General features: G+C 42.7%; 1 protein-coding gene across 1 annotated transcript in view; it reads left to right on the top strand.

The window, feature by feature from the left end:
- Fam227b (family with sequence similarity 227 member B) overlaps positions 1-24,326 on the top strand; it is a 151,457-nt gene that overhangs the window by 122,653 nt on the left and 4,478 nt on the right. The window contains 4 exon segments of the mRNA XM_075962047.1: positions 6,117-6,214; positions 9,174-9,334; positions 22,270-22,347; positions 23,299-23,373. Of these exon segments, the coding sequence (XP_075818162.1) occupies positions 6,117-6,214; positions 9,174-9,334; positions 22,270-22,347; positions 23,299-23,373 (412 nt within the window).

The raw sequence follows: 24,326 nt of genomic DNA, 5'->3' as shown, positions 1-24,326 counted from the left end.
TAAGGCACAGACCCATTAACTCTGTTAATGTGAAGGAATGTGTTTTCAAGATTCCCTGGTGGTTCTTAGGCCATTTGATGTCTAAAGAACAGCTCTGTGTGCTGATGTGCTCTTTCCCATGCACTTTTCCACTATAAAACAGTGGCTCCAATTATTTTTAAGTAAAATTGGTGCTTGGATCATGTAGTAGGGCTTAGTCTTTGTTCCCGAGGAAGTACCATTAGGAAAGACGGGCTTCCCAAGGCACCAACTAATTCCAACCCCTCCATAAATCCTCTCGGTGTCTTGTGGCCTTGAAAATGGAGCTTCTGGTGGTGCCCCTTCCCTGGCGTGATTGATTTCATTAAGTTTGGATTCTCTGGGTCCCCACATTCAGGGCAGCAGCTTAGTGGTAGCCAGATCAAAAGCCTTTAGGATTACCAGCCTTAGAAGAGCCCATTCTTATTCTAATCGTTCATTTTAACTGTTAATTTCTCATTCACTGAGAAAGAGCTGGGTTTAATTAAAAGCAGAAACAAATTTTTCAAATTTGATCTTGGAGCATGGGCTTATTTTAAGGCATATTGTTAGTGGGGAGTATTGGGAATCCACCCATGGAAAAGAGTTTGAGAGTCTATAATTTATTTTCTAAAATAATGGAATCAAATGCCTCCTCTTTGTTCGGTGCAGAGGTCTGACTTCCAGTAAACATTCTGATGGGAAGACGATGGCGAGAGGGTGGGGGACCAGCACTGCGTCACTGAGACCTCTGCTAGCCCTGTTCCCATTAGAACACAATGGCTGCAGACAAAGAGGAAACGATAGGGGTGAACCACAGCACCCTCTGCTTCCCAGTCACAGTAAACTCCTGAGACAGCTTCCTCCCCGGCTTTGACCCTTCCACATCCACTTTAGAGGAAAATCATTTTTTACTTATGTAAAGTATACACAGCACTAACCTCACCAAAGTGAAAATCTAATCACTTTGACTTCAGAGCTTCAAGGTTTTGAATGAACTCAAAAAAACGCTTCCTCTACAGTAGAGGTAGCTGCGCTCTGCGGTTCCTCATTTCTGTCGTGGTGGGGCCGGTCCATTCCGGCTGCTCTTGCAAAGGACTGTTCTCAGCTGGCAAATATTTTGAATTCTTAGATGACACTCAGAGACAGAACTGCTTTCAACATCCCATAAGCCACTGTGTTACCTTTTTCCCTTACAGTCGACAGGGGATGAAGTTCACGACACTTTGAAACCATTAGCGCCATCAACAGCTTATGGCTTCAGGGATTAAACCACATCACTCGGATCATTTGTTAAGCAACTATAGTATTTAAATAAACTTATAATTACCCACCAGTTTTTTCAATCACCCTCAAGGATTTGGATTCAATGCATTATTTCCTGGCACACTTTTTAAAAAAATCTTCTTACACTAGCACAACCCCTCGCCTTCATGCTCTTTGCTCTTCTTTTTCTTCACATTCTTAAAGACGTTACCAAAGGAACCCATTGCCACATCCAGGGTGGTCTTCCATTCCTGGTTGAATGCCTGATCACCCTGCCTCACCCGTATAGAAACCCACTGGCTTAATTGTTTCCATGTCTGAACCCCTGAAAGTCTAATCAAATTGTTAAGAGAAATTTCTCTAATTACTTCAGCCCACAAATATTCCCTTTCTCATCTTGAAAGTTTCATTTCCAATACAACCATTCCGTTCTTTCTTGCCGCGCTAATTTTGTAAAAATACTTAATTTCCCACAAGCATGACCTGCATGGGTGTTATCAGTTATAATAACTGACCACTAAAGGTTATGTCCTTTTGTCTTGAGTGCACTGTACTGGAAACAGATGACCGTGTTTATGTCTTTCCTAAATGTCAGAATTTATTGAATAAATATGTATGTATGTGGTTTATGCTAGGTCTTAAACCCAGGACAGACAGCTAGCAGAGGTGCCTGTTAGCATACAGGTTCTCCCAGCATCCCTGAGTCCTACTGGCTAGCATACCCCACTCCCATGCTAGACCTCTCCTGCCTAGGGGCTGGGCGGGGCTTTCACTTCTCCTGGCTGATCTTCCATATATAATCCAGCCATTTTGCCTAACACCAACCTCCTTTACCTTTTGGTCTCCTGACTCTCCACTGGCCTCTTGGCTGGCTCTCCCCTCTCCCCAAACCTCTCCTCTTAAGGTCCAGCTCAGTCATGTCTACTCTGAACCCTTCCAAATGCCTCTAGCTAAGCTCTCCCCCATGTCTACAATCAACCTCCTCCCCCACTGTGCCTAGGAGCAGTCATGGCTTTCTTTTATTTCTTTCATTCACTTAACAGAATGACTATAAGGTCAAGAGGCCACAGCACAGTTCAAAATTTTAGAAATACGAATAGCATCTGTGTTAAATTACTCACAAGGAAGAAGCTATTGCTACAGAATCAGGCCACAGGAGAGCCAGAGTCAAGAGCAAAGAACTGTAGATACCAAAACTAGGGCCTTTTTTCAAAGAGGGGCAGTCTGAGTTCCGATGGGCAGACTGCTATTGAGCGGGTCACATCAGTAGCAGGGACTGAGCCAAACCAAAGCCCCAGAGACAGTCGGGAATTCTCTGCCTGTCAGCTTAGTGCACATGTGAGGTGTCTGTTAACAGGTCTGTGCGGGGCTTTGCCATTGTGGTGCTAGGTCCCCACCACTCTGTAGGGTCCAGGTGAGAGAGAGGTGCCCATTCTTTGGCTTGGCACGTCCTGTAAGTTCTTGGATGTGGTCTCCCCTGATATGATTTGAATATGTTCATGTACCCCTACAGTCTCCATCCACCCTGATAAGCTCATAGGGCAGAACCCTTGCTACCCCCAGGGATAAATGGTCTATCAGTTGTGTCACGTGAGTGATGCAGGACAGATGGCATCGTTTACCCATCCACCCAGAAGCCCAGTCATCCTCCACCCTCAAAATAGAGTTAAAAGCTGCTTCTAATGGAGTATCACGGATCAGGGCACAGGCTAAAAGACTTCTGTTTCACACGATGCAGAGCGTGTTAGAGTAGAACACAGCCTGATTGCAACACCTTTACCTCCCTTGAACTTTTCAGTCTTCTTCATGCCATCCACAAAATAAATTCTAAGAAAATATATGAATTTTAAAAAGGAACAGGAAAACAGTAGATTTAGGCTCAAGAAGCTACACTTAGGCATTTCACACTCAGTAGAAATAGATTAATTTGATAGATCATGTTGTACCTTACTTGATATAATGTCGTCTCTCCAGTGAGTACTTTGACAAGCTACAGATGACTGTAGATGAATAGACCTACGTCTCGTCTTCTTCTGGTTGTGGGTTAGCACCATGCCAACTTTCTTAGCATGGTTCTGTGACCTGACTTTAGATCAGTGATGATGATCCCTTCAGTAGTAGCTTTTCTTCGCTCAGGATTGCTTTGGCTGTCCATGGTCTTTTCTGTTTCCAAATGAATTTTAAGATAGTTCTTTCTTCTGCTGCTTCTGTGAAGAATGGCATTCGCGTTTTGATGAGGGTTGCATTGAATCTGTAGACTGTTTTCGGTAAGAACCATTTTTCACAACATTGGTTCTCCCAGTTCCTAAGCACCAGAGGCCTTTCTGCTTCCTGGTTTCTTCTTCAATGTCTTTCTCGAGCATTTTGAAGTTTTCACTGTAGAAATGCTTCATTTCCTTGGTTAGGTTTGAACCTCTAGAGTAGTATGAGTTCAGTCAGCAGGGCCCTTGTCAGGGTGGCATTCAGCCACAGCAGCCTGGTTCTGACCAGTGTTCATGTGAATTCTTTCTCCCCTGCAAAACCACCAAGGTGACTCTAGATGGCTCCCCTGCTTGGGCTGCAAGCTTGTGGTAAGTGGAAAACTTTCCAGTAGCCAGGGTTGGCGTTATCTGTGGTGATGGAATTTCCAAGGATTCTCTTTGATTTTATTTTCTCCCTGCAGAACAGAGAGAGTCTTTAGTCCTGTATTAAAAATCAGAGAGGCAGTGTGTGGAGCAAACTGATCCTCTTTCTAGGCTGTTGTCCCAGGTAGGCAAGTCTCAGGAATGCCTGGTCTCTCTATTGCTGTGCTCTCCTAAATGGAGTCAGCAGGTTGTACTTGCATGTACATATGCATATATGTAACAGCAGTCAAAGAAGAGTTCATGAAAATGGGATAGAATGTGGAGGTGGCATGGGGTGGAATGTGGGAAGAGTTGGGGGGCTGAGGAAAGGGTAGAAATGATGCAAACACAGAACTCAGGCGTGAAATTTTCAAAATACAATAAATAAATGCAAAAAAAGAAATTACTGTATTTTACAGTGCATTTCAAGTGGTAGACTCCATGGAGTTTAAGTTTTTATTGATTCTTTGTGGATTTCACCTCATGGGGTCAAATCCCTCTCATCTCGTTTTTGTAAAATGATTACTAAAGACCCAGTGATGTGGATTCTCCTCTGCATGCTGTGAATATGATTAATAAAGACCCAGTGATGTGGGAGTCCCCTCTGCATGCTGTGAATATGCTTTATTAGCATTGATTAATGAATAAAACTGTTTCGGCCAATGGCTTAGCAAAGTAAAACCAGGCAGAAAATCTGAACAGTTATATAAAGAGAGTATGGGGCGGGGGTCAAGGAGACACCATGTAGCTGCCAAATGAGTAATCTACTGGCACCAGTAAGCCACAACCTAGTGGCAATGCACAGATTAATAGAAAGGAGTTAATTCAAGATGTAAGAGCAGCTAGAAATATGTCTGAGTCATTGGCCGAACAGTGTTGCAATTAATATAGTTTCTGTGTGATTATTCAGGTCTGGGCAGCTGGAAAAGCAAGAGCAGGCTCTGCCTACAACACAGAGACAGACTTTGGGGTTCAAGCTGAAGATCAGAAAAACAAAGGAGCCAAGCCCCTTGAGAGTTCTTACCTCTACCGAGGCTCAGACAAAGGGGTGATCCTGTCCTCAATGTGACTACAGGCTGCAATGAGCTCTTGTCTCCTCTTCCCTTATATACCTCTCTCTGTCCAGCCATATCACTCCTGTCTCTACCTCCCTAGTGCTAGGATAAAAGGTGTGTGATCCCAAGTGCTGGGAGCTTTGTTTGAGCTCTGTTTCTCTTTTTAGACAGATTCAATCTCGTGTAGCCCACGGTGGCCTTCAGTCCTGGGATTAAAGGTGTGTGCCACCACTCTGTGGCTTAGTCCAGCACTCTGATCGTCAGGCAAGCTTTATTTATCAAAACACAAATAAACACTATACCCTGTCCTTTTGTATCTGCCCTCTGCCCTTGCAACCTCCACCCCCCCCACACACACACCCAAAAATAAAATTAAGTTAAAAGAAAAATCTTATCATAGAAGCTGTATCTGTCATTAACACCCCAGGTTAGGTTCTTTGCATGGTGGTAATACACATACTTTCTGCTAACAGCAGTTCTCCAACCACAGACAGGCGCTCTTCATGGCAAGCTTCCGTTGGAGGATAGTGGGCATAAAACCGAGCTTCCTTTGTTCTCAATGCTCACACCTTCAGTAAAAACCAGAAACCACGATCACACAGACCTGTGTTAGAAAAACCTCAAAATTGGGATCTCAGCACACATGAAGCTGAGGCCAGAGACACTTGCCCTGGGCTAAATAGCTTATGTTAAAACATACAAAAAAAGTAGTAAATTTTTGAAACTTCTGTGATTTCTTAGCTCGGTTGTCCATTGTCATTCCGAGCTACTTTGGATCTGCTCCTGATTTCCAGTGGCAGTTCATGGCGACCAGGTGCTTTAACTTCTCTTAGTAGCAAGTACTTACCTGCCTCTGCAGTATCAGGCCAACGTGTAGTATTTCCTGTTGTGTAATGTCAAAATTTATCCAGAAAACCTGTCTCAGTCCTTGTTACTTACCTTGTAGAATGATTTCTTGAGAATGGCATAATACAAATTACTGAATTTAGCATACTTTAAATCCTAGCTCAGTAGACTCATGAGTAGAATATTTATCTTTTCCACTTCGGCAGCTCTAACAATACTCTTTGTCTAACTGTGCTTCTATCCCTCTGTGGATACTTAGGGGCACCATGAAAAGGCAAAAATGGGGCAAAGTGCCTTTCTGTGAAGGAGGAAGAAACAATTTGTCAAAGTCTTTGTTTGTTTGTTTTAGCTATAGACTTCAACGTGGCAACTATCTTAAAGAACCCAAAAGCACAGACCATCTCCGTGCTCAAGGAGGAATCAACAGCGTCAAAAGTAGCGGCAAAGGTGTGCCCCGTACTGTAAGAGCTTTCCTTGTTCCGTTTTCAGTGTCATTAAAATTGCCCAGATTCACACAGTCATTCTGGCCAGCACATTCTCAAACACATGTTTTAGAAACACTTAATGTTCAGATATTTATTAGGAGATATGAATCTTAAATTTAAATATTCTATTTTCTCCTGACAAGGCCACCATCTCTAGTGAAATTTCTTAAAGAACAAAAAGGATAGCATTTATCTTCTCTTCTGGAAAGTTCTTGGCAGTGGTTTCTCCTTGGGTTGACACGCAATGATAAGGTCTAGGGCGTTGGCAGTGGCTGCCCTGTCTTCCCTTCTTAGGTGTGGCCCTGGAGGAGCTGACTCTGCAGATGCTGTTTCCTCGCAGACAGCTTAGGTCCTCTGTGGGGTTTTGTCTGTTTGTTTGCTTGCTTTGTTTTTAAACGAAATAAGAAGAGATAGTTTATTCTGGAGCCATTTTGAGTGACTGTGGCATAAGAACACAGCTTTAGGTTTCCCTAAATTCCAAGTTCTATTGTGAAATGAGTTTCATGAAGTTTTATAGTTTTATAGAGCAAAGAAAGTCATAAATTAAGGTGAGTTTAAAATGCAGTGACTGGCACCTCAGAGAGTGGTTACAATGAGATGGGGAAAGATTTTTCCAGAGGCCCAAAAGCGCTGTCTGATCGCATCCTTAGCTCTGGGGTGGGTGGACTCTAGAGGTCTGCTAAGTTAATAGGTTCCAAAAGGATTTTATCTAGTAGTCACAACATATAATAAGTAACATGGAGCTAGGCAGCTATGGCTGTTCGGACAGCTAAAGCTAGCCTGAGATAATGAACCTAAGCTAGTTACCCCACCCAACCCTAACATTCCAGTCTCCCACACTCCTGAAGTTCCAATTAATCAGCCTGTCTCTGCAGACACAGCTTCTGTGCAGGACTTTCATCCACGGTTCTCCCTGTTGGACCAACATCATACTTGGCACAGGCAGGGGCCTCATGCTATTTATTAAATATTATAAGGGCCCTTGTTCCTAGAATCTGCTGTAGATGAGGCTGAATAGTGGGCAGGACAGCACTCTTCAGGAGAGATAGTTGGTCAAAGCCGTCAAGAAAACACTCAGATTTCTATCTGAAGTCCTCGGGGTCCTTTATGGGGGCCTTACAGGGAGAGATGCCTCAGATGACACTGTGTTGCTTTAGGTAAGATTAGATAAGGTTGTTGGCTTAAAATTCTAAATTTGATCTTTATTATATACTAGTCATATTTTAAATCTGTTACAGTCTTTTTCATCAAAGTTTTAGTTTATCTTATCGGGTCTGACCATTATTCAGGAGTGGAAACTGTGCCCGTATAAAATTGATTTTCTCAATTTCAGCTTTCCTGTATTTCCTGGTCTTTAATAATCTAATCTAATGAAATCTCCTCCTACCTTAAATATTTAGTAAGTTTTTAGGTCACAAATTGAAATCCGTGGGAGTTTATCTGGGCAGACAATGTTGTCATAGCATTCTTTTCAATGGCTATATTGCCAAATCGAAAAGCAGAAGGAAGGTAATGGAAACTACTCATCCTCTCTTCAACAAGCCCTGGGGACGGGGAGGATTCTCAGAGGCCACCAGAGAAGCACAGCTAGAAGGAAGGCAATTTTCTACGCCATTGGCTCCATCCGGTTGCGTATCTTTGGCTGCTGCTCGGAAAGGTCAAGCCGTAGATTAGATGACTCATTAGTAAAGTTTATTACAGTTGCAGAATCCCAAGACCTGCAGCTTCCCGGTTAGACTTGTGCTTGGATCTGGAATGTCTTAAAAGGCCTATGCTGAAGGCTTGTTTCCCAACTGGGTTGCTGCTAGAGGTTGTGGGGAATAGTGAGTGGTGGGAGGTGAAGTAGGTCACTGGGAAGGTAACTTCCAGGGGTTCTCTCTCTCTCTCTCTCTCTCTCTCTCTCTCTCTCTCTCTCTCTCTCTCTCTCTCTCTCTCTCTCTCCCCCCCCCCTCTCCTCTCTTCCTGTTCTTCAGACTGAATGGAATCTCAGCCTTGTCATTTCAACAAAAGGCTAAAGGTAAAGCATGATGTCAAACAAAATAAGTCAGACTTGAACAGACAAATGTTGCCTATTTTCCCTCGTACATGGAATCTCGGTTTAAACATGAATGTGTATTTATACATCTATATAGGACATGAAAGTGGAAGGGGCTATAAGGGAAGAAGGAGGAGGTGTAAAGAAGGAAATAGGGAAGAACAAGCAGAACTAACAGAGAAGGAAGAAAAAAATTCCACTTTCAAGTAGGAGTGTGTGTTTGTGCGCTCACGTGGGTGTGTGTGATGGGGTAGCAGAAGAGGGACTATTGAGGTGTTACTTGGAGAGAGCCTGGATATGATAGTGAAGAGTGAATATAAGCAAGATACAATAATATATTCATCATAATGAAACCAATTATCTCATGATAACTAATACATTAGTAATAGATGATGATGGATGGAGGGATGGAGGGATGGAGGGATGGATAAAATTAGAAAACAGCATCCTGAAAGAACATTGTTGCAAACACTTTAGCCTAAGAAGCTGGTAAATCCCCTCCATTAAGAAGGGACTGGAGAGATTGCTCAGTGGTTAGGAGCACTGGTTGCTCTTGCAGAGAACCTGGGGTTCAGCTTTCAATACCCACATGGTGGCTCACAACCATCTACAACTCCAGTTCCAGGGGATCTAACACTGCCTTCTGGCCTCTCCTGGCACTTCACACATAGTGCAGGCAAAACCCTCACAGACATAAAAATGATGTTGGTTTTTTTTTTAAAAAAACAGAAAGAAAGAAAGAAAAGGATGTTTTATAGGATTACCTTTTATGTGTTTCGATACACCCAATGGGAATTTTCTTCATACTTACTGTGTAGGCTTATTTACAGTTCTTCAAGAAGAGAAAAGAGATAACTAAACTTGTGCTTTCTTCTTCCTCCCACAGTCCCACTACAGGAGCTTTGGTCCTGAGTTTCACCGCGTTCTCTTTAATTTTGGATGTCAGAGCCCGCTAATTTTGTACTATCTTAAGATGCACGAGAAAGGTGGTATTTCTGTCACTCATAACAAAAAGAGATGTAAATTCACCAACATACTCCGAGAGCCATATCCTTCATAAACTCGGCTTCAAAACAATCGGTTTCTAAGGCACTGGAAACGGCTGACCTTCTGTCCCAGCTTTTAAGTGTGTTTTCACTGGCACTTTATGTAGCATTTGCTTAAGCCTTGTTTACTTCTGTAGCATGTCTGGCTTCACTGTTCTCTCTTTTAGCATCAAGAGTGTGCTTTACCTTGTAAGCAAAGCGAAGGAAACACGAAGTCCCGCCCTCCAACATGGTCATGCCGAGTCCCCTCCCAAAAGGGCAAGTCTGTCTTGCCCCTGTTGCTCCGTTTTAGTTCAGGCATTTGTCATAATCGTTGGTCGTTGGATTCCCATTCCCCAAAGAGGGTCTTATGAATGCTTTACTTGTGGATACTTTGTACACGTGAAAAATACCCATCATGGTTCAGGGTTCACCGTAGACACAGAGGAACCCTAACTGGGTCTAGTGCAGACCTTCCCTCTCATATGATTTTTCTTCACAATATCTATTTCTGTCTTTAAAAACAAAAGGTTACACTCTACAAATCCTTGGTAGCCAGATGCCCCAACTGAGCTCTGGTCTCCATCTGTACTCTCTGACGTGGGAGCAGCAGATCCTTGTGCTCACGTGACTTGTTAACAGCACAGCACATCACTGCTTTCCTCTTAAGTAATAAGAAAATTTATAAATTCTGTCACCTATTTAAATTACATTAATATGCATGAATGGAGCAGTAGTTTAAAACCACTCCTTAAAAGAAACCATAGGGTGGTGATAATAATGCAACATAAATATAAATATAGCTTATAAAAGTCTAAATGTAAGGTTTCAAAGACAAGGAAGTGACAAAACTGTAATCTGTCTGTTGCCTGCTGGAGCTCCTTCTCACTCATGCTAAGGGATGAACTCAGGGATGACCAGGTCCATCCTGCCATAAGACAAAATGTTAAAAGTAAAACCTAACCAGAAAGTGGTTGGTTACTCTACTATTCTGAGTTCTCTAAAGGAACAGAACTGATAGAATGAATTATAAATTGATTTAATGAAGAAAGTATTAATTATTAATAAAAATATCAATGAGCAGACAATACATGAGTATGTTAATAATAAACTGATAAAGGGGATTTATTAGTGTGGCTCACAGGCTGTGGTACCGGTAGTCCGCAGTGGCTGCCTCCCAGGGGAAAGGCCAAGAACGGGATAGTTGTGGTCCACGAGACTGGCTATCTCAGCCGTCCCAGTCTGTCTGCTGCTGGAGTTGCTGCGGATTTCCAGAGAGCTGCTGGTCTTCAGTCTGTGTTAGAATCCCACCGAATAGGTTCTAACACCAGGGGGTGTGGGGTCAGAACACAACTTTCAGGAGTTGCTGTGGGACTGTAGGTTCTGGAAACCAAACTCAGGTCGTCAGGCTTCTGCGCAAATTCACTCCCTGAGTCACCTGGTTGTTCCCTTAGCAACACGCTTTTCAGAGAGATGTTACCGAGAGACCAGTCTCTTGCGGTGAGCTGAGGGAGTCTCACCTGCAGTCTCTCTCATTTATCTTTGTCTTTACCCTTTCCTGAGCTTTCTGCTTCCACCCCTCCCCTCATTCTGGATTCTAATCTGGCTATTTATTTTCCAGATATTTCAACTCCTGCTCACTAAGTGTCTGAGTCTACCTTCTTACCTGGGTGTGCCTTCAGTTACCCAAGTCCAGGGTCCAAGCTATTTCTTGCAGACACCTAACATTGGGAGAAAACCTATTACATTTTGGGCAGTATGTTGTATGCTGGGGATATGGCTACAGTCCACCTTCAGCCTGCCCACACTGTAAATTTTACCAGGTCCCTGAGGAGACGTCCATTTTATGGCCACCCTCACATGCCACCTTTAGCACTTCCTAGTCTCACTCTCTCCTCAGTTTCTCAGAGCTGCTGCTCACTGGCCTCTGAGGATGGTGGCATGATCAGATTCCGCAAAGCAGGCTTTGTATGCACAGAAATAACAGAATCCCCAGAAAGTGGGTTCTCCCCATTTCCTGAGGCATCGGGACTGTATTTGACACATAGATGAAGTGCAGAGTGTTGAGCCAGGGGACCTTGATCAGGGTACCTTATCCTGAGAGAAGAGGGAAAGGGAGTCTCCAGGTTGCCTTTCCACAGAACTAGCTCTTCTGGGATGCTGGCTGCTTCCGCATCATTGTGTGCAAGAATATTTGTCTACGTGATCCAGTCTCAAGATGATCTGAGCAAATGTCACCAGTGAGACCAAGAGATTGGGGAGAGAATGAAGCAACAAGACATGGAGAAGACTGGAGAGGTTCTGAGGGAAAGCCTTGTCTGTGTTTCTCTGGTGACTTCCCAGGGACACAGTGGCAGACTGGACATAGCTCTGCTTCTTGCATAGTGCAGAAGAAAAGATCATGAAAGCATCATCAGATAAAGGAGGGCGAAGTATTTTAATCTCGCTCTTGGTAAGAGTGCGTTTCGTTCTATTTTTAGATGACTTTTACTTGAAGCTATTCTTCGCTCCCTGGTGGGGGCTAAATCTCTTTTAGAAAACTTCCAGTTAAAAGTGGAGGGTGAGGACTTTTGAAGTGGAAATTGTTTTTTCAGAACACACAGAACAAAAGGGTTTTGTCCTGTGAGGCCGAGTGCAGGCATGTGCGCCGCAGGTATTCTGCAGCCAGAAGTAATTAGGAAAATGTCAGTATTTAGGAAATGTTCCTTTCTTGTTACAAACTCAGTTTAAGTTACATTTTTTTCTTTTCTTTTTTTTTCTTGTTTAAAAAAAAGTGCAAAACACCACAACTAGCCAACTTGTTATTACTCTAACAGTAAAATGCAAGAATACGGTTGCTTTAGGTGATTAGGTTGGGCCTCTGACTTCTCAGCCAAACTTCAGATTTTGGAGTAATAAACCTGTTACTGTATGGGGTGGAGGAACAGGAGAGAAACTGCCAGCATGGCCGCTCTGTTAGGGGTCAGGTTTTTATTGTGGGTTAGATATGCAGAGACAAAATATCCAGAGGCATTTGGAATAGTCCAGAGCAGAGAGAAAAGAAAACAGACTAGGCACAGGCAGGACTGCGGGAAGCCGGGGAGAGGGAGAGGTGGTGGAGAGAGCAGGAAATGTTGGAGAGAGATGGGCAAGGGTGAGAGCAGAGAACAGAAGATAGAATAGAGAGCACCTGGACAAATCATGCGGATTGCAGGAGGAAGAGAGCTGGGGGAGGGAAAACCTGCTGCACAAGTTCCTGGGGTATGCTGGCTTTTATCAAACCACCAGAAATCCTAGTCCAGGTGCCTGGAGGGCCTGAGACCTAACAGCTGCAGTGACTCTCAGTGTCTCCATGGAGAAAAGAAGAGTGAACAGGAGAAATTCGCATCCTGGAAACGTAGTAATAGTTTCAGTATGCGTTTTTAATTCAAGAAATTAAATAAAATGGCTGATACATGGTGGTACATGCCTATAATCTTAGGACAGGGAAGGCAGAGGCAGGGGCGTCAATACAGGTTTCAGGTCAGTAAGAGTTAATCAGAGAAAAGAAAAATGGAAAAGAAAGGAACGGATAGATTGATTCTCAATTTTCTGAGACTGTTTTTAGCTATCTAAAGTTTTTTTTTGTTTTCGATATGAAGTTGAATATTGTTCTTTCTAGGTCTGTGAAGAATTATGTTGAGATTTTGATGGGGATTGCATCAAATCCATAGACTGTTTTTTGATTGCCATTTTACTATGTTAATCCTATCCAAGAGCATGGAAGATCTTTCCACTTTCTGATATCGTCTTGAATTTCTTTCTTCAAAGACATAAAGTTCTTGTCATACAGGTCTTTCACTTGTTTGGTTGGTGTTACCCCAAGATATTTTATATTACTTGTGGCTATTGTAAAGGGTGATGTTTCTCTGATTTCTCTCTCAGCCTGTTTATTATTTGTATATAGGACTACTACTGGCTTTTTTTTTTTAGATAATCTTGTATCCTATCACATTACTGAAGATGTTTATCAACTGTAGGTGTTCCCTTGTAGAATTTTGGGGTCACTTATGTATACTATCATAACATATGTAAATAGCAAAAGTTTGACTTCTTCCTTTCTAATTTGTATCCCCTTAATCTCCTTTTGTTGAGTTATTGCTCTGGCTAGTGCTTTAAGTACTATATTGAATAGATATGAAGAGAGTGGACAACCTTGTCTTGTTCCTGATTTCAGTGGAATCGCTTTGAGTTTCTCTCCATTTAATTTGATGTTGGCTGTTGACTTGCTGTATATTGCCTTTATTATGCTTAGATATGTTCCTTATATCCTTGAAATCTTCAGGACCTTTATCATGAAGAGATGTTGGATTTTGTCCAAGGCTTTTTCAGCGTCTGGTGAGATGATCATGTGTGTGTTTTTTTTTTCCTTTCAGTTTGTTTATTTGGTAGATTGACAGATCTTTGTATCCATCCCTGTATCTCTGGGATGAAGCCTGCTTGATCATGGTGGGTGGTTTTTTTTATGTGTTCTTAGATTCTGCTTGCCAATATTTTCTTGAGTATTTTTGCATCAATGTTCAAGAGGAAAATTGGTCTGTAATTCTCTCTCTTTGTTGCGTATTTGTGTGGTTTGTGTATCAGGGTAGCTATAGCCTCATAAAAATAGTTTGGCAAAGTCCCTTCTGTTCCTATTGCGTAGAAAAGTTTGAGAAGTGTTAGTATTAGCTCTTCTTTGAAATTCTGGTAGAATCCGGCCCTGGCCTTTTTATGGTTGGGAGACTTTTAATGACTGTTTCTATTTCCTTAGGGGTTATAGGTCTATTTAAATTGTTTATCTGGCCTTGATTTAACTTTGGTATGTGGTACCTATCTAGAAAATTGTCCGTTTCTTTTAGACTTTCCAATTTTGTAAAGTATAGGTTTTGAAGTATGACCTAATGATTCTCTGGATTTCCTCAGTCTCTATTGTTATATGTCTCCTTTTCATTTTTGATTTTGTTAATTTGGATATTCTGTCTCTGCCTTTTAGTTAGTTTGGATAAGGGTTTGTCTATCTTGTTGATTTTCTCAAAGAACCAGCTCTTTGTTTCATTGATTCTTTTTATTATTCTCTTTGTTTCTATTTTATTGATTTCAGTCCTCAGTTTAATTGTTTTCTGTCCTCAACTGCTCCTGGGTGAGTTTGCTTCCCTTTTGTTCTAGAGCCTTCAGGTATGCTGTTAAGTTGCTAGTGTGAGATTTCTCTAGATTCTCTATGTAGGCACTCAGTGCTATGAACTTTCCTGTTTACACTGTTTCCATAGTGTCCCATAAGTTTGGGTATGTTGAGCATTCATTTTCATTAAATTCTAGGGAGTCTTTAATTTCTTTCTATTTCTTCCTTGACAAAGTGGTGATTCAGTTAAGTGTTCAGTTTCCATGAGTTTGTAGGTTTTCTGTAATTTGTGTTGTTGTTGAATCCTAACTTTAAGCTACGGTGGTCTGATAAGAAATAGGGGATTATTTCCATTTCTTTTTTTATCTGTTGAGATTAGCTTTGTGATCGAGTATGTGGTCAGTTTTAGAGAAATTTCTATGAGGTGCTGAGAAGAAGGTGCATTCTTTTGTGGTTGGGTAAAATGTTCTGTAGATATTTGTTAAGTCCCTTTGAGTCATAACATCTGTTAGTTTCCTTATTTCTCTGTTAAGTTTCTGTTGGCAGACCTGTCCATTGGTGGGAGTGGAGTGTTGAAGTCTTCCACTATTAATGTATGACTTTAATATGTGATTTAAGCTTTAGCGCTGTTTCTTTTACAAATGTGGGTGCCCTTGTTTTAGGGACATAAATGTTCAGAATTGATACTTCATCCAGTGATGATTATGAAATGTCCTTCTTCCTCTCTTTCGATTAATTTCAGTTTGAAATCTATTTTGTTAGATATTAGGATAGCTACACCAGCTTTCTTCTTAAGTCCATTTGATTGTAAAATCTTTTCCCAGCCTTTTACTCAGAGGTAATGTCTGTCTTTGAAGTTGAGAAGTGTTTCTTATATGCAGCAGAATGATGGATTCTAGTTTTGTATCCATTTTGTAAGCCTGTGTCTTTTTATCTGCAAATTGAGTCCATTGATATTAAGAGATATTAATGACCAATGATTGTTAGTTCCTGTTAATTTTTTATTCCATTGGTGGTGGTGATAGTGTGTGTGTGTTTCTCTTCTTTGGGATCTGCAAGTGTGAGATTATCTATCTATTGCCTGTGTTTTCTTGGGTACAGCTAACTTCCTAGGGTTGGAGTTTTCCTTCTAGGTACTTTCTCTAGCGCAGGATTTGTAGACAGGTAATGTTTGGAGATGGTTTTGTCACAGACTATCTTGTTGTCTCCATCTACAGCAATTGAAAAATTTGCTGGGTATAGTAGTCTGGACTGGCATCTGTGGTCTCTTAGTGTCTGCAAAAGTCTATCCAGGACCTTCTGGCTTTCAGAGTCTCCACTGCGAAGTTAGGTATGATTCTTATGGGTCTGCCTTTATATGTTACTTGGCTTCTTTCCTTTGGAGCTCTTAATATTTGTTCTTTATTTTGTATGTTTAGTGTTTTGATTATTATGTGGCTAGGGGACTTTTTCTGGTACAGTCAATTTGTTGTTCTCTAAGCTTCTATACCTTCATAGGCATGCCCTTCTTTAGTTTGGGAAAGTTTTTCTCTATGATTTTGTTGAATATATTTTCTGTGACTTTGAGCTGGAATTTTTCTCCTATCCTTATTATTTGTACATTTGCCCTTTTCATGTTGTCCCAGATTTCCTGGATGTTTTGTATTAAGAATTTGTTGAATTTTATGGTTTTTGACCAATGACTCTATTTCCTCTATCATATCTTCAATGCCTGAGATTGTCTCTTCCATCTCTTACATTCTGTTGGTTATATTTCCCAGATAACCAACAGAATGTAAGAGATATTTGTTTACCCAGATTTTCCATTTTCAGAACTCCTCAGTTTGTGTTTTTTTTATTGCCTTTATTTCAATTTTCAAATCTTGAACTGTTTCTTTTACCTGTTTGGTTTTTTTTCTTGATTTTCTTGGATTTCTTGAAGGGATTTGCTGATTTCTTCCAATTTTTTGTTTGTCTTTTCCTTGATTTCTTTAAAAGAATTTTTAATTTCCTCTTTAAGGGCTTCTCTCATCTTCACAAAGTTATTTTAAAGTCATTTTCTTCTGCTTCATCTGCACTGGGATTTTCAGGTCTTGCTGTTGTAGAACTGCTAGGCTCTGGTTGTGCGATATTACTCTTTATGTTGTTGAATGTATTCTTACACTGCCATTTAACCATGTGGATAACCATAGGTACAGAACTTGATTCTTGTGATGTCTTTGTTAAATGGGACTTTTGCTCCTTTATTGTCTATTTCTTTTATTGTCTTTTGGCCTACATGACCAAGGGCTCTGGTAATTGGCTGGCAGTCTGGTTGAGTAGAGTTGCCCCAACTGAGGTCTGTGGGGGGTTGGGTACCTAGATCCAGAGTATCGTCCACTTCTTCTGACTGGCGGGGACTTTACTTGTGCCTATAGGCTCTGTTCTTCCAACTGGTGTAGGTGTAGCTTGTGCCTCAGGAGGATGTTGATGTTACGGGGATGGTTGGCAGGGGGAAGATGATGTGCTTGGCCAGTCTGGGCAGTAGAGTAGGTCTTGTAGGTTACAGAACCCAATGGGTAGTGGTGATGGTGGTAGAGTGGGCTTTTACCTGCTGGCCCATTGCTGGAGCCATGATGGGATGGGAAGAGCATAGGGCCTAGAGATTGGGCAGTTTAACTGGGATATTGGTCACTCACTTCTTCCAATTGATGCAGGTGGTTCTTGTGCCTCTAGGAACTGCTGGTGTTGGGGGGGGGGGGTTGATTGGCCAGGAGGAGGTTGATTGGTTTAGTGGGTTTGGGTGGCAGAGTGGGTCTTGTAGGTTACAGAGTCCAGTGGGCGGTGGTGGTGGAGTAGCGTGCCACAGGACTCTTACCTGCTGGCCTGCTGCTGGGGCTGATCTTCTTTATTAGGGGTCTTAAATACAAAGTTTCTGGAACCCGGGAAGAGAGGAGACTCTAAAATACTCAAAAATAACTGAATTTTGTTGAATTTATGTCACTTTCCTATTATATTTTTTCTTTCTCCAAAATGGTAAACTATGCTTCAGTCACGTCACAGACAGCAGACTATGATTCCATTTTATTTGTTCTAGAAAAGTTTGTGTTTCCTGTGTTATTTTTGGTATTTGGCACTTCTTTCCCCTCCTCCTATTTTTATAGGTTTCAGCCCAGGGTGACTGTCCCTCCTTCTGTCAGTGCATCTGCTACCCCGCCCACCCTACTGGCTCCAGCCCCCACATTCAGACCCCTCCTTGCGTCCTTGCTTTCCTCTGCGGGCTGCCAGTCACAGCTGCTCGCTGAAACAGAGACCAGCCTGACACTCATCGCGGTTTCTCTCCTTCTGTGATCTTGCTTCTTTCCATTAGGTGTGAGGTTTCCCACAGGACGCCTCAACTGAAGCCCCCAAAGCTGAACTCTCCTTTCCCAGCAAGCACCCATGGCAGACCTCAGCCCACCCTGAGAATGAGGTCATCGCTCTCTCCATGAACCCACCTGCTCTCCAGGTGGCCTGATTCTCTTCTCGGGAAGACACTGATGGGTGCTCCCTGAGCACAGGGCTGTGGGCTGTCATGGCTGTGAAGCAGTGATGTGGGAGAAGCAGCTGCTGTGGCCTTTCACCCCCTCGGCTTACAAGGAAGCAAAGGCAACCGTGGAGCATCTCCCGATTACTTGGGCCCTGGGATCCTCATCAGGGACTGTGAGGGAATGACGAAAAGACAGACGCACAGACACGTGGACAGGAAACCTGGGATCAGCTGGGGTGTTCACTCTAATACAGTGGCACCTAGTACTGCTGGCAACCTGCGACCTTGGTGTGTTTATTAGGTACAGCACAGGACCGAGGTATTAGCTAGTCACTATAGGAGGTCTCTGTAGGCCAGCAGCCTAGGCTGTAATCACGAGCGAGAAGGAAGCGGTATACAGTGGTCACTCCCTCACACACAGACCACCGAGGAAACCTTTGTCATCCATCCGAGCCTTGCTGGGGCTGAGGCTGAGATTCTCACCATGGCCATGACCATGTTAACACTGCATTCACTCAGGGTTTTTACTGCGCCCTACGCCCTACACCTCCCTGACCAAAGCCCTTTAATTTTCACTCAGCCAACCACAGGGTGGCCTTTTAGTTAGGAGCAGTGCGCTATAAAATCTGTCTCTGAATTGCCTGCTGGAAGAGAGGAGAGACTGGTAAACAGAGAGTGGCCTAAGGCGTAGGTTCTTGCACAGGAGTGACTTTGACAATTAGGGGACATTTGGTGATACTCCTCTGGGTATCAAATGGGTAGATACTCATTAGTACCCTGATATTTACAGAGCAGCCATTTACAGTTATCCTGACCCAAACAAGGATGAGGTATGGTGTAAGAGCTCCAGTACACAGGGCTTGTGCCTGGAAAACTTCCCCACCCGTGAAAGAGAAAGTTGTCCCATAAGCTCTCCAGTGTACTAAGAGTATACACCACTGTGTGTGGGGATGGGTGCATATATTTGTGCATGTAATCTGTATACTGTGGATGATAAACCATCTAGTCAAGAGAATCATTCTCAAGAAGCTCTGTGCAGAAAGGCCTGATGACCTGAGTTCAATCCCCAACTGACTGGAAGGACAGAACAAAAGTCCGACACATACACACACACACATCACACACATCACATCACACACATACATCACATCATACATACATCACAACATACACACACAACACATCATACACTCACATCACATACAAATACATCATATCACACACATACATCACTTCATACATACATCACAACATACACTCACATCACACACAAATACATCATATCACACACATACCACACACACATATCACATACACATCATACACACACATTACTCACACATAGTCACATACATTATACATTAACACATTTATCACACACACATTAACTACTTTTTCAAAAGAGAGAACATTTGCCATTATTCTGAGATTCTCCCTCTGGTCCATGAACTACAGTAGAAGTGCACCATAGTTAGAAAAGTGACCCATCCACAGAGGACACCACTCAAAACAAAAGGAGAAGATGAGGGCTCAGAGTCAGGGAAAACTTGAGAAGCACAGGGCATTACTGTTGATCCGTGTTAATGTGTCCCTTGCTTTCCATAGTGAAGAGGCTATTAAGATCTTGACTTGTGCATTGCTTTCTAGTGCTTGTGTTAGCTCTATTCCATGGCTTAATGGGGGAAAAGAAAAGCGTTATAGCTGGGTGAAGTGGCGCACACCTTTAATCCCAGTACTTGGGAGGCAGAGGTGCGTGGATCTCTATGAATTCAAGGTCAGCCCACCTGGTCAACAGGGAAAGTTCCAGGACAGCCGGGCTATATGCTGAAATCTGTCTCAAAAACAGAAAAGAAAGAAAAAGGAAGGAAGGAAGGAAGGAAGGAAGGAAGGAAGGAAGGAAGGAAGGAAGGAAGGAAGATCTTCACATTAGGAGGAATTTTACAGTGGTCGTCTCTAATTCTCCATCACATCCACGAGCTACATGGTCCTGTTGTCTTATGGCTGCCTGCCTTATAATAATTCAATGGGAAGATTTCATCTGAGCCTCAGTTTCCTCATTTGTAATTGGACCCCACAGCTTCTGTGATCTACTCTTTCCTGCTACATGGAGAGTGCGGACTCCAGACTCTAACTGAGGCCTCTGGGACATCTCAGTCTTGGTTAGGTACAGCCCAACCACAGCCATTGTGACATTCAGAAGAGAACAATTTTCTTTGTCCCCAAATGGCTCCTTCTCCATGTAGTGGCTTGCTATGCACCCTTGGAGCCATGCATGGGGTGAGAGGCCAATGCAGACAGAGGAACTGGAAAACGTGCTGCCACAGCTTTCCCAGAGGGGCAGAAAATGGTCATTATTTATAATTTACAACTTTTAAGTATTCTATATTTCTTCAGCTGGGGTAAAATCATGGCTAAAAAGTGTCTGAAGAGAATGAAAATTAGGACACTTATTAACACACATTAACAAAAGTCTACTGAAAACCATTGCTATTAAGTAGTATAAGAGAACGCCGAGGTCCTCACCAACACTACATAATATGGCCCAGAACTACACTGTACAGTACAGGACAATAAGAACCACACTTTGTAATAATTAGAATGTCTTTAGGAAGAACTTATACCCAGCTCATTTCAATAAAGCCACATCTTCAAATTGGAAAATTTCTAGGAACTTAAACAGAACTCTATTTCAGTTCCGATGGTATTTTCTTGGAAAACCCAATTTGCCCAAAATGCCACACAGATCATCTCACAGAAGCCCACCTGTGCAAGTGACACTTAGGACACAGCAGACCTGTGCCAAGGGACAAAGGCTAACTTCTAACCAGTGTTCTAGGAGATTCATTAAGTAACTGCAGGCAATGCTTGCATTCTAAGATCCATCCCTACCTAGAAAAACATGTCATTCACTATTCCAACTCACCTACAACATCAATAATACTTTCTGTAGGCTTTCCCCAAGAATTTTGGTGCATCAATGTGACAAAGAGTGTCCCATGCAGGCAGTGGAAACAACCTGATAATTTTAGGTCCTCTGTTCTGGGGCTGGTGCAGAGGGAAGGTTTGGTGGATCTGGGATTGCAGGGTCCTTGTTCAGGTAGGAAGTGAGACAACTTACTTTTTCCCTATGATCTGCCTGCCCCAGTTCCCAACTAAGCTAAAATATGCACTCCTCCACCCCTGGACTCTTGGGCAGGACAATGTGTGTGCTCCTATACAGACACCAAGACACAACATCCGGACATCAGAGCATCTCAGGCATAGGCCCTCAGTGAAAGGTTTTGCAAACATTAAAATAGCTCCTTCAGCAGAGCACAGTGGTGGATACCTGAAGTGCTAGCTTCTTGGGGAGTGAGTTGGGAGGATCACTGGAGGTCATAAGTTCAAGACCAGCCTGGCAGCATCTAGACAACAAGGAGCAACAAATCTTGTCTGTCTACAGCAGTTACCACAGACCTGTATGTGTGGAAGAATTGTGATGCCATCGTTGCAAGATGCCAACTCTTATGTTAAAATCATATGAGACAGTGGTACACATGCAGAAATATGGGGGAGCTTTCTCTGACTATGTTAATGTTTTCACTTTATGAAACATGATTAATAAAAACTCAGAGAGAAAAATTGGGGTTCAACCTGAAGGCCAGAAAAGCGAAACAGTCAGCCATTAGCTTTTATCTTGACCTCAGTCCAAAATGGCGATCCTGCCTCCAGGAATCTTAGAATGAGACTGTGTGAGAACTGTCTCCTCCTGTCTTAAAATCCTCTCTAGGGCTGGGATTAAAGGCATTCACCACTGGGATTAAAGTCATGCACCGCCTGACTTCTATGGCAACTAGTGTGGCTACTGGGATTAAAGGTGTATTTCATTGCTATGTAACCCAGGCTGTCCTGGAATTTGTTACTTCAGCTCCCCACATGCTGGGATTAGGTCAACTGAGCATCTACAATGATTGGTGGTTACCCCCTGAGCCTCCTAGAAGAGACTATGGAGCTCTCAGTAGATTGCAAAGTTAATACTTAAACAAGATTGCAAAAATGGGGTAGAATTTTAATGCTTACTAAAATTTTAACAAATTTCTGTTTTTAAACACACACCACACACGTACACCAACAAATACAGGATTTCTAAAACTATTAAGTTACAATGCCTAGGGAAACGAGCTTAAAGCAGGCTGAAAAGTGGTCTTTTCTCTCAGTTCTCTATAACAACAGACAAGGCATTCACACTTACACTTGAAGCCTCAAGAGAGGACACCCAGGCCAGATGGTCCCTATAATCTCCCTAAGAAGGGTCCCATTTACCTTTCCCAAATACTCATAACTGGAAATCATCCCTTGACTGTAAGCCCAGCACACCACCTGCTATGACATACTGTGAGATCATCAAGGAGGCCAAGAGGAAATTTGCAAAGAACCGAAAAGATTTCAAGAGGTAAGTTGGAGCAGCAGGTAAGTTGGAGCAGCACTGTGGCTGTAATATACGATGCTTTAATAACTAGAAGTGATAGCAGAAATTGCCTGAACTTAATCTCTACTGATGGGGGGGGGGGGTCTTGCTTAACACCTTATAGATTCTCAGATTAATTTCTCATGTCGAGTATCTATGTAGTGATCATGGGATCTGATGACTGTCAGGGACCAGAATGGATAGGAAGCCTTCCTGTAGGGTACACCCCAAATGTAGGAACAACAAACTGGAGCATCGCCACCTTACAAGAGGACCTGGGAAGCAGCAGTGTCGTGCACCGTGGAAGCGGCATCTGGAAGTGGGGTGGCAGCTGGGAGGTAATGCAGAGACCAAGACAGGGCGAACTCTTGGAAAATGTTCTCTCGGGGAACATTTTCTGCTTGTGCTTGATCTGAGTGATTGCTCCTGGGCGGTCATGACACTTTTATGTGCTAGTGAGCTAGGAATGGGCTATGCAAGAATGCCCATGAAGTTTTACAAGAAAAATCTGGCATGATCCACTTCATGATGTCAAGGTAACTGTCTAAAGACTGTTGCCTCTGGGGGAAAAGAAGGACCAGACTCAGCCTTGGGAATTCAGGGAGATGAAGGAGCAGCCAGTGTACTCCTACCCAGTATGCAAGACACAGTCTGTGCTCCTCTCCCTATGTGTCCCCTTTCTCCACCCTCCCCAGCATCCCCACATACTGGGAAAGGGGCTAGCAAGCTCTGACAGACGCAGTGAGGGGTCACAGTCACACCAGGTGTGAAGCACTGAATCACGGGTTTCTAAAAGGGAATGTGGGGAGGGTTAGCACACCAGTGAGTCCCTGGGAACAAAGGGCTTGCTGCTGTACTGCTCCCCGTGTAGGACTGGCTGCTTTTCTTTTAAATGTTAACTCTAAATGCTGATGGAGTTTTATTTATATTCTACAGAGCCAAGCAAAGAATCAGAGACGATATCAAGGCCCTGAAAGAGCAACAGGAAAAAATTGAGAAAGAGCTTGACCGGTTTGTCTCATACTAAACTCTGTAGGGCTTAAGTCACTTTTAATTGACAAACAGATTCACAGAAAAACCACAGTGGTTTTGTCATGTAAACATATATTAAATATCCCAAAAGAATTATATCCTACTTAACAGTCCATCAACAGAGTGGTTCTCAACCTTCCTAATGTCACATCCCTTTAATACAGTTCCTTATGTTATGGTTACCACCAACAAATTATTTTCATTGCTTTTTCATAACTGTAATTTTGCTACTATTATAGATCATAATGTAAATATCCGTGTTTTCCAATGGTCTTGGGCAACCTGGGGGTTGAGATGCAGGGGTTGAGAACCATGGGTCTAAAAACAACAACTAACTCGTTTACTTTTTTAAAAAATCACCTTCTGCCAACTTAATTTACTTCTAAACATTATGATTATCTATTTTTACTCCAGCCATAGCACTTAGCCTATAACTATGTCCTGCCTGGGAAAGACATGAACTAGAAAACAGCCCTTCCATTGGCCTCTCTGGGACTACAGTCCCATGTTACTTCTGTCCCTGCTGCTTCATCTACACATGTAAACATGTTTCCCCAATGGAGCAGGGATAATTTGGCTGATTTAACTCATTTTACAAATTGGAGTATAAAATGGGAAGTACAAAAAGTTGAGGTGGACTGACTGATTTCCTCTACTCAGACGATGCAGCCCTTTAAGCCCCCCTGAGAGACTGAAGAGTCTTTAGATGTTCTGCCTTCCCAGTCACCGGAGAAAGTCCAACCCATCGCCTAAAAATCTTATCTTATCCCCCAGATAAAAAAAAAAACCTATCAGCTACCATTCCCATTTGAAACCCATGAATTAGGACATCAAAATCCCAGGGACTCAAGTCAGAGCCCACAGGAACAGTGTCCTGTGGGAACTGGGAAGCTCAGAACATGGAATGATTTTCAGGGTGGATCCGAATCTGC

Source organism: Microtus pennsylvanicus, chromosome 2 (assembly GCF_037038515.1).
Source record: "Microtus pennsylvanicus isolate mMicPen1 chromosome 2, mMicPen1.hap1, whole genome shotgun sequence".
NCBI lineage: Eukaryota > Metazoa > Chordata > Mammalia > Rodentia > Cricetidae > Microtus > Microtus pennsylvanicus.
The sequence above is the reverse complement of the archived record's forward strand: the minus strand, read 5'-3'. Positions and strand labels throughout refer to the sequence as shown.